The 11,307-nt window shown below is 42.0% G+C and overlaps 1 protein-coding gene across 1 annotated transcript; it reads left to right on the forward strand.

Moving 5' to 3' along the window:
- The first annotated feature begins 10,392 nt into the window (after positions 1-10,392).
- Positions 10,393-11,070, forward strand: LOC138872661 (uncharacterized). Its single transcript, XM_070151038.1, has one exon. It carries the CDS (start codon positions 10,393-10,395, stop codon positions 11,068-11,070), a length of 678 nt encoding a protein of 225 aa, XP_070007139.1.
- The last annotated feature ends 237 nt before the right edge of the window (positions 11,071-11,307 follow it).

Here is an 11,307-nt window from a genome sequence, read left to right on the forward strand (position 1 = left end):
TTTCATTTTTTTCTTAATTATGTTATTTGGTTTAGGTAATTACTTGCCTCAAAATATCAATAGTTAGTCTTTTTTTGTTTAGAATCATGTGGGTAACATATTAAGTATTAATTGGGGTATAGGTAAGTAGCTACCCATATATACTTGTGCAAACCAAGTCTAAATTATGAAAGGATTGCATAAACCCTAGTTCAGTGCTCGAAAATTTCAAATTGTGCGGCCGCACTCATTTTTGTGTGGTCCGTACTTTGAGCTTTGTGGCTGCACACACTTTTGTGCGGTCCGCAACTCTCTGAGCTAGGTCAAGTATGTTCATGAATTGTGCGGCCACACACAAAATTGTGCGGTCCGTAATGGACCTGTGCGGCCGCACTCATTTTTGTGCAGTCCGCACTGATGAAACAACAGAGACCCCAGTAGTCTAAACCTGGAGCTATGTGGCCACTATCAAAATTGTGCGGTCCACACTCTTAGATGTGCGGCCGCACTCACATTTGTACAGTCCGCACTTGGCAATTTGCGGTCGCACTCACTTTTGTGCGGTTCGCACTGCCCCTTCTAATACTATTTTCCTACAACTTTGAATAATGCTTCTGTATACATTATGACCTTCAATTCTAATTGATTTCTATTACTTATGTGGTGCAGACAATGGTTCGGTCACATGGCAAGGGAGATATGTCAAAAGGAAGGGAAAAACCCTTCCGAGGTCGGGGTCGAGGCAGAAGCAACCTTCCTCTAGCAAACCAAAGAGCAATAAGTATGAAAGCCATAATCAATAAAGCCCCTGATACCTTCGAGGCCAGTGAGTACCTCACATCTGGGGAAGCTTCTGAGGGTAACTTCGTGCAAGCATAGTTGGAAGCCCAATCACAACAAATCCCGGGGATATTTCATTTGGTAGATGAGTCATCTTCCGCTGCCAATTCGTCTGAAGGTTTGGAAGAGGGTAGTCAAGATTCTGAGCCCTCTTCCTTACATGCTCCACCTACTCCAATCAATTTAGACTATGATGATAATGTCCTAAATGATGGTAGAAGGGGTGATACTGCAGTGGGAGGTTTAGAGAGGTCAAGGAGGCCAGAGATATGGGAGGACAGATTTGTCAGTACCACTACCTTCGCAAAATTTAAAGAATGGTGGACACAGAGGTCGCTCACTCTTGAGCGACAATTCTTGATGAAATATTTGAACAGGCACAACCCCGATGACCTTAGATAATTGCAAGAGCGCAAAGGATGGAAATGGTTCACCCACAGCATTCTAGATGCAAATGAGCACTTGGTCAAAGAATTCTACGCCAACGTGGCTCATATCAAAAAGGGTACCATGGTGACAAAAGTCCAAAATCTGAAAATCCGTTTTGACTCTTGTGCACTGAACTCATATGTAGGGTTTGAAGAAGTAGAAGTAGTGCAATACTTGGAAAAACTAGCTATGGGTGATGCAGCTCACCCGTGGCTAGCTGAGATTCTAGATATCCGAGGGTCAACACCTTCGCGGCTCACAGCAGGGGTTCCAATAGTCCGAGCCACCCTAAACTTTGAAGCAAAATCGTGGCAGACGTTCGTGTGTAGCCGCATTGATCCATGCCTCAATGAAAACATCCCCCACTTCTCCGTCCAGCTTTGGTGGCATCCATTATGGCTGGGTATCCGATTAATGTTGGTGCCATCATGTCCACCAACATCTCTTTAGCTGTCCAGAAGGGTGAAAGATCCTATCCATACCCGAACTTCCTCAGAGAATACTTCAAGGATCATAGGGTGGAGCTGAGGCATTATGACACTAAGGTAAAGGCCAAGAAGCCTTTCTCATGCTACCACCTCCAAGGAGCTGACAACCCGATGTTCAAGGGTAAAGCCACTACCTTTGCTATTCAGTCTGAAGAGGCAGTGCTAGTGGCTACTGATTCAGCTGTCGAGCCTTCCACAACAGCCGGTTCTTCCACTGGGACAACAACCATGCCACCTTCATCTTCTGGACCACCTGCTTCTGCTAGACTATCAGTGCCATTATCAGTGCGGCCTTATCTACTTATCCTCAGACTGTGTTGCGAGTCTCCCAAACATTGGCGAGTCTCAATAACTAGATGCAGGCAGCTACTACAAAGCTCACTGATATATCCAGTGTTGTTGCAGCATAGTCCTCAGCCTCAGCAGCCCCAGTAGAGACACAGGTACCTCCGTCAGTGGAGGAAACAATGAAGAAAATTTTGGCCGGCCAGAAGACTATAATGGCTAAAGTGGTGGCACAAAGGAAAGCCATTGAGGATTTGGGCAAACAGGTCAAAAAGTCCACCCTCGGTCAAACTTTCCAAAAATCTAATTTTTTCCCATTTCAAGCCAAATTCAACTACAGACCTCCAAAACACAATCCGGACACGCTACTAAGTCCAAAATCACCCTATGGAGCTAATAGAACCATAAAAATTCCTATCCGAGGTCAATTACTAAAAAGTCAAATTTGGTCAAATCTTCCAATTTAAAGATTTCTAGTTGAGAATCATTCTTCCAAATCAATTTTGAATAACCTGAAAACCAAAACTGACGATTGACATAAGTCATAATACATAGAAAGATTCTACTCAAGACTTCAAATAGCTGAACAAGATGGAAATACTCAAAAAGATAGGTCGGGTCGTTACACTTGGGACACCATAAAATCATTCCAATTGGCGAATCTAATTAAATAAATAATCCCATTTCGAATAATATCACTTTAATTGGAAAAACTCCATATTCTTCAGAAAAAGGAGGTATGACAGCACTGGCAACTCTGCTAGGGATCGAACCTAGAATCTTTGGTTCAGGGTTCAGAATTCGAGCTTGTTAATGTGATTTATACTTGGCTTTCTTGATTGTTGATATTACTATATTTGTGGGCCTAATGTGCTAATTGTCACTCATTTATCGCTTTGATATTATCTAAATTGTATAAACTGTCTTCTTACGTCTCCCTTCTGAGTCTTCTGAATTAATGGTACACACGTACGCATGGCCCACTTTTCTATTAGAGGTTATACCAAATAGAACAAGACTAGATCAGTGACTAGGCTGGGTAAACTTTCGTGCTCCTGGTACATTGCCCCCACCTCGGCTTGAGCTGTCCACTTGGATAAGCCATGTCTAAAATAATTCCCCCCAAGATTTAAACCTAGAATAACACAGCCTCATGTCGGATCCCTAGTAGGAACGTCTGTTTGCATCACGTGTATTTCACTTTGGGGACTCAACATAGGGGTTGGGTTCATCTAGGATAGATTTACCCAAAAACAAAAGACCATCATGATGCATCCTACGTGTTACTTGTGCATTTTGTTTGATCTGGTTTGCATGTTGGCTGGATTTTAGAATAAGAACAGAAAATTGATTAAAAAAAAAGCAGGAGTGAGAGGTAGGGGAAAGAAAATTCATTCGGTTACCAAAAATCTCCGATTTTGGAAAAAATCCGAAACTCTACCGAAATTTTGAAAAAGAAAAAAAGAAAAGGTCATCTCAAAATGAGCCAAAAATCTCATGTGCCATGTTTCCCTGTTCCGTCAAAACTTATCGAACCACGCGGGTCTGATTCTCACCGGATGTGACCTCATCAGTTCCACTCCTAATTTATAAAAATCAAAAAATATTTTTCTTTAATTCCTTTTTTAGAAGTCTTTCCTTATAAAATTAAAAAAAAAGGATTTTAAACCCAAAAATTATTTTCCTCTTTTCGAAGTCTTTCATATGAAAAAAATAGAAATACATCAAAAATCAAAATCCAAAATACGGGTTTCCTTTATTTTGATGTATTTTTTCAAAAAAAAAAATCAGAAATAAAAATCCAAAAATATTCTTTTTTTCTTTGGAAGTCTTTCTTTCGTAAATGTCATAAAAATTAAAAATTGAAGTTCAAAAATATTTTCGCTTTTATTTAGAAGTACTTTCGTAAACTTAAAAAAAACTCAGAAATCTGAAATATTTTCTTACAAGCCCATCTTTCGAAAATTCAAAGGCAATATTCAAAATCCTAAAATATTTTCTTACTTCTTTAGAAAAGGAAAAACGAATAAAAATTCAAACAAAAATATTTTCTTTTTTACTTTTGAAATTACCAAAGTTCAAAACAAATGAAAAAGAATTTTTAGAAGTCTTTCTTTCGAAAAAATTTCAAAACCTAAAATCCAAATTATTTTTCCATGATTAGGAGCCATTTATTTCCTGAATTGTGTAATGATCTGATTCATGCGGCATCATAATACATAGGCAATTCTCATCGGATTCGATCATATGCATAAACAATTTGAGTGAAAAATAAATCGAAAAAAGAAAGAAAGAAAAAAATCGAGTGAAAAAAGAAAGAAAACGAGTGACAAAAAATAACAGAGAAAAACAAAGAGCGAAAACAACAAAAAGAAGAAAATCAAGATGTGAAAGATCCAAAAAAAAAAAAAAAAGATAGTGGAAATGAAAGAAAAGAGGCAAAGAGTGAAAAGGGACATTTAATGGCCGAGTTGAAATACGCAATAGTTCGAACACACGGTGGAAGCGTTTAACTATTAGGTGCATTGTATCCCAACGTGCGATTTCCAATATGTTAAATGTCTCAAAACTGAAAAAGTTATGGTGTGTGAAAATTTGCCAGGTTCTGTTCAGGTGGTTGGTTTTGTTGGTAATTTGGTTTCTCATCCATACTTCACAATATCTAAAGGCAAGGTTCCTATGGCCTATGACAGTCATCTACCAATTATCGATCCTCAGGATAGCCCGGCATCGTCTATTCCACAACCAGAATCAGCAGTTGCTGAAGAGACTAGGATATTGCATCTTCATATGATGGAAATGTGGGACGCTTGTTCTAATGGTAGGAAACCACCAAGTGCAATCCCTGGGCTCTCTGAGTTAATCCCCAGGTCAGGTGAGGCTACCAATGCCTCTGTGCCCAATTCGTTCATCCCATGCGGATACCCTCCAATGTCGTTTAACAGTCCCAAAGTGCCTTTAGTGGTTCGCCCCCAGTCGCCGATTTCAAAGGCATCTCCATCAATGTTCTCTGCAGCACTAGTCTGCACCATAGCACAACCAACTATACCATGGCCGTATGTTGAAACTCTAATGTTCACCTTTCAGGGTCCACAATTTCAACCAGAAATAATATATGTGACACCATACTCATTTACTCAACCACCGCAATATGACTTCTCGGTGGACCAAGAAAAGGTTGTTAGGAATCCCGAGCAAGAGGAAATGGCTCGGAAGATGAAATGCTCGGAACAGAGCAGGAAGAACATGCAAGGCCTAAGTGGCCAAAAAAAGTGTCTCATATTCGGACTTATGCAAGTTTCCAAATTTCTATCTTCCAGCCGACTTCAAGATGCCAAAATTTGAAAAATACGATGGGCATGGAGACCTGATCGCTCATTTAAAAAGATATTGCAACTAGATGAGAGGTGCGAGTGGAAAAGAAGAACTTCTAATGGCTTATTTCAGAGAAAGTCTGGCGGGAATCACTTCTGGATGGTATATGGATCAAGAAATTACCTATTGGCATGTGTGGGATGATTTGGTTCGAGATTTTGTCCGCCAGTTCCGTGAATATGTTGTCAAACGGCATGATCAAGCTACCAGGGTAAAGCCTCTAATGGACGAAGCAGAAATGGTTGCAATCTTCCTACAGGCCCAAGAGGCTCATTACTTCCAGAATATGAACTCTGGTATGGGTAAGTCGTTCTCTAAGGCTATCAAATTGGGGATATGGTAAAAATGGGTTAAAACGGGCCGAATCTTGAGTCATGCTGACTTTAAAGACACATCACAGGCCGTTCTGAATGGTTCTAGGGGTTTGACGAATAGAAACTGGAGAAAAGAGGGAGCATGATGACTTCGAGCTCGAAGGGGGCCCGCAGGGCATTCAACTAATCGTATATGCTTCCTAAGGTCCCACAACACTACAATCCCCATCGAGATGCGGCTTATGCCGTGGCACTGCCTCCCTATATGGTGATGAACGCGCAATCTTACACACGGCCACAATACTATACACAAAATCGAACTCTACCTCCCAGAAATGCTCGTTCCTACCAAGCTCCATATACTCCCTAACGAAATGATCCCCAATACAATCCTCGACTAAGAGAGCCTCTCAGAAGGAATTAGTTTACCCATATTGGTGAATCATACTCGAGCTTATTCCAAAGCTAGCCATGCTAGGTCTGTTGCAGCCTGTGGCCCCGAACGGCCAAACCCCGAGTCCCCCTCGCATTGCGCTAATACTAGATCTGAATACCACTCTAGAGCAGTGGAACATGATATATAAGAATGTTGGACTATTAAAAGAGCAGTGGAATACCTGATCAAGGTCAAGACAGTAGTGCTTAGGGATGAGGAGGCCCCTAATATAGTGAAAAATCTTCTGCCTACTCACACCAATGGGCCAGCAGTCGGAATGATTTGTGAAGATGAGAAAGTTGATCCGGTACTGAAGGTCATTGCAGTCGTTGCTGAGATAGAAGAAAAGCCAAAAATGACACCAAACCTGAAAGTTCCTTATCAGACAGGAGTATACCGTCTGGATTATTTCAAGGTGTAATCCGGATGTTTTACTTTTATTTTCTTGCTTTCCAATGTACACCTTTCTATCTTTAAAATTCAAATAATGAAATCAATATTTCATCGTCCATGTCTCTTTTCTTGACTTTGTCACTTTTCTTATTCTTTATTTTATTTCTGATTAAATGCAGATTTTATTGACATGACATGCTTGCGGACTTCATGCCCAGATCCTAAAATACTATTAGACTTTGAAATAATGAATCAAGAGTGAGAATGCAATAAAGATAAGTTAAGGACATAAAACAAAGAATCGGAATAACTAAAGGAAAATTGGCTCTAGATTGGAAAGTTCTGTACATTGTAACGAGAGTACTGCAAAAAGAGAGCGTTGTACCTGGGAAACATCGAAGGAAATGTGTGTGATGACCCGGCCGGTCATCTTAAGAATTAACGCCCCGATCCCCTATTAACTGCATTCCCCAAGTTTATTTCTGCTAATTTGTTTTGTCGGGATGTTCGGTTTTGAGTTTCGGAGAGATTTGGGACACTTAGTCCCCAAATGAAAGCTTAAGTGTTGGAAAATAAACCGTAGTTAGAACAGTATGAAGACGGCCTCGGAATGTAAATCCAATGGTTCTGTTAGCTCCGTTGGGTGATTTTGGGGTTAGGAGCGTGTTCGGAATGTGTTTTGGAGGTCCATAGCTAATTTAGGCTTGAAATGCTGAAAGTTGAAATTTTGGAAGTTTCCGATTCGATAGTGAGATTTAGATCCGAGGGTCGGAATAGAATTCAGAGAGTTGCAGTAGTTCCGTTATGTCATTTTGGGTGTGCATGCAAAGTTTCAGGTCTTTCGGATGAGATTTGGTAGACTTTTTTATCGAAAATGTGTTTTTAGAATTTTTGGAATTTTTAGGCTTGAATTCGATAAAAAATAGGTGTTTTGATGTTGTTTATTTGGTTCCGAAGGTTGGAACAAGTTTAAATGATGTTATGGGATTTGTTCATAGGTTTGGTTGAGGTACTGGGGGCCTCGGGTGTGTTTCGGATACTCAATGGGTCATTTTGAGTTGTTAAAAAGTTGCAGAAATTCAGGTTCAGGTGTTGCAGACTTTTCTTCATCACGATCGCATAGTGTAATTCCGGATGGGGCCCAATTCCTTCTTCGCGATCGCATCACTTGACTTGCGATCGCATAGCACTCCCTCATTCCTCTTTCGCGTTCGCAGCTGCCCCTTCGCATTCGCGTAGTAGAAACTTAGCCGGTGGCTCAGTGGCCCAATTTCTTCTTCGTGTTCGCGTGTCCTCAACCGCAATCGTGTAAGGCCATCTCTTCCTCTTAGCGATCGCGTGCCTCCTGTCGCGTTCGCGTAGGCCATTTCCTGGAGCCTTCATTTTTACTCTTCGCGATCGCAGGCCTTCTTTCGCGATCGCAGGCCTTCTTTCGCGATCGCGATGTATAATACACCTGGGCAGATATAAGATTTCAAAATCGAGGGTTTAGCCATATTTATCAAAACTTAAGCTTGGAAGCTCGGAGTTGAGCGAGATTTTGAGGGATTTTCAGAGATATCGATTGGGTAATGATTCTAAACTCCTTTTTGCTTGTAACCCACTAATCTAAGCATGAATTCCTCCTTTAATTTCGGATTTTGAATGAAAAATTGATAACACTTCTTAGGCCTAATTATTGGGTTTTGATGGGGCATTTGACATCAGATTTGATTTTAGTATGGTTGGACTCGTGAGAGTACGAGGTTTCTGGAAATATAAATTTCATCTGATTCCGAGACGTGGGCTCGAGGGGCATTTTAGTCATTTTACATAATTCGCGTATTAGCTTAGAATTTTATTGTAGAATCAGCTTCTTGAAGTATTATTTATATTATGAAATGGAATTGAATAGATTTGGGCCATTTGGAGCCGGATACTCATGGCAAAAGCGTGGTTTCTAGTTGATTTTGAGCCGGTTCGAGGTAAGTGGCTTGTCTAACCTTGTGTGAGGGACCTTCCCCTTAGGATTGGTATGTTTGGTAATTGAATTGCCTTATGGGTGAGGTGGCGGGCGCGTACTTGTGCAAATTGTTGGAAATCCGATTTTCTTAAAGTATTTATTAGCATGATTCCTTTCCTGCTTTATTATACTTGCAAAATTTAGCATGTTGTTAGTTAGAAAGCATGTTTAGTTGACTTGAATTGCCTATTTGCTTAAATTGCCTTGATTGCACTACGTGAAGCATATTAGGCTAGAATTACTTGTTTCCTTGATATAAAATTTCATTTCTGAATATATTCTTGTTGTTTCTGCGTATTTACATTGGGACTACGGATGTGGGATTCCGGTAGCTCCCCCTTATCTGTTTACTTTGGGACTACGGGTTAGATTCCCGGTAGATCCCCCTGCACATTTACTTTGGGACTACGGGTTAGATTTCCGATAGATCCCCCTGTATATTTACTTTTGGGACTATGGGTTAGATTCTCGGTAGATCCCCCTGCACAGTTATATGGAACTACAGGAATATACCCGGTATATTTCCCCAGTACTGGGTATTTATATTTAGGACTACGGAACGGGATTCCAGTAGATCCCCGCGCACTATGAGTTGGACTACGGGACGGTATCCCAAGAGATCCTTCGAATATATATATATATATATATATATATATATGATGGACTACGGGACAGTATCCCGAGAGATCCACTGGATATGTAAAGATGGGACTACAGGATGGTATCTTGGGAGATCCCCGATTGTTACTATCGGTGCTGAGTTGTGTTCCCTTTCCATGTTTACCTGGTTCTATATAGTTGTCGTTGTTCTGTTCACCTTGTGTTGTTTTACTGTTGTACTCATTTATACTGTTCTGTTCTATACTGTCAACCTTTATATTTATTTAATCTCAGTAGGGCCCTGACCTTCCTCATCACTACCCAACCGAGGTTAGGCTTGGCACTTACTGAGTACCGTTGTGGTGTAAACATGCCCCTTCTATGCATGTTTTTCATATGCAGATCCAGGTATCGCTGATCAGGACTACTATCCTTGAGGGAGGCGACTGCTTAGAGACTCCGAGGTATATCTGTCGCGTCCGCAGACCAAGGAGTCCCTTTCTATTCCTGCATTTAGTTTTTAGCCCTTATGTACATCTTTGTTCTTTATTAGAAATTCCAGAGTTAGAGCCATGTAGTATTGTTTTTTCTTAGCTTGTGATTCATGAGTTTCGGGGTCTTGGATTTATTTTTGGTTTTTAGAGTTAAACATGGTGTATGCCGAGCGGCACATTTACACACTGTTATTGCTTTATTTCTATTTTTAAATTGTTTTACTTCCGCAAGTTTGGTTATCTTCCGCAAAGTTAGGCTTACCTAGTTGTAGAGACTAGGTGCCGTCACGATGGTTCACGGAGGGCGAACCAGGGTCGTGACAAGTTGGTATCAAAGCTCTAGGTTCATAGGAGTCATGGATCACAAGCCGGTTTATTATAGTCTCGCTGATCGGTACGGAGACGTCTGTACTTATCTACGAGAGACTATGTAACTGTTAGGAAAATTCCTTCTTAATTTGATTTCCTTGTCGTGCGATATTTTTGACCTCACAATTCTAAACTTCTGCCTTCTATTCTCTCACAGATGGTGAGGACACGTGTTACCCAAGATGATCAGGCACCCGCGCCCCCTACTACAGCCGTCAGAGGTCGGGGCCGGGGTAGAGGCCGAGGACGCGCACGTAGTGCAGTCAGAGCACCTGCGCGAGCTACCGCCGAGGTACCACCAGCGGATCCAGCCGGAGTCCAGGCAACTGACACGCCTACTGCTACTACCACTCCAGCTCTCCAGGAGACTCTGGCACAGTTCATGAGTATGTACACCACTTTAGCTCAGGCAGGGCTTCTTCCCCTTGTTGCAGCCACATCCCAGGCCGGGGGAGGAGCACAGACTCCCGCCGCCCGTACTCCTGAGCAGCGAGTGCATGTTGAGCAGGTCCTAGAGATCATTCCAGCACTGCCTGCAGTGCCAGTTCAACCCGAGGACGGGGCAGCTGCTTCAGAGGATGAGCAGTGGAGACTTGAGAGGTTCAAGAAATATGATCCTCCGGTATTCAGTGGACTAGCATCAGATGATGCCTTGGGATTTCTGGAGGAGTGCCACTATATCCTTTGCACTATGGGTATATCAAGATCGAGCAGGGTTTCCTTCACTGCTTTCCAGCTTCGGGGAGCCACCTATGAGTTGTGGCGCACCTATGAGTTAGACAGTCCAGACAAGGCTGCTTCACTGACTTGGATTGAGTTCTCAGAGCTGTTCCTGAGAGAGTTTGTTCCTCAGAGCCTCAGGGACGTGTGGTGCGCTGAGTTTGAGCATTTGTGCCAGGGTGCTATGACTGTTTCAGAGTATGCTATCCGTTACACTAGATTGTCTAGGCATGCACCAGCCTTAGTTTCCACCGTTCGCAAGAGGGTTTGTCGGTTTATTGAGGGGCTCATTCCCAGCATCAGTTCTAGCATGGCTCGTGAGTTGGAGATGGACATCTCTTATTAGTAGGTGGTGAGAATTGCTAGAAGGATCGAGGGTATGCATGCTAGGGATATAGAGGAGATGAAGGCCAAGAGGTCTCGAGAGTCGAGCCATTATTCTGGTGCTCGTACCCCAGTTACAGGTCGTCATGGTAGGGGTTATATGAGTCACCTTGTTCATTCAGCTCTTCCAGCAGCCAGCAGTGCTCCAGCTCCTCCTAGATTTCAAGAGCCTTATTATGCACCACCAGTATCTAGCGCG

The sequence above is a fragment of the Nicotiana sylvestris genome, chromosome 1, assembly GCF_000393655.2.
Source record: "Nicotiana sylvestris chromosome 1, ASM39365v2, whole genome shotgun sequence".
Lineage (NCBI taxonomy): Eukaryota > Viridiplantae > Streptophyta > Magnoliopsida > Solanales > Solanaceae > Nicotiana > Nicotiana sylvestris.

What these genes read in the sequence shown, in the direction of transcription:
- LOC138872661 (XM_070151038.1), top strand. Translation starts at nt 10,393, where the DNA reads ATGTACACCACTTTAGCTCAGGCAGGGCTTCTTCCCCTTGTTGCAGCC.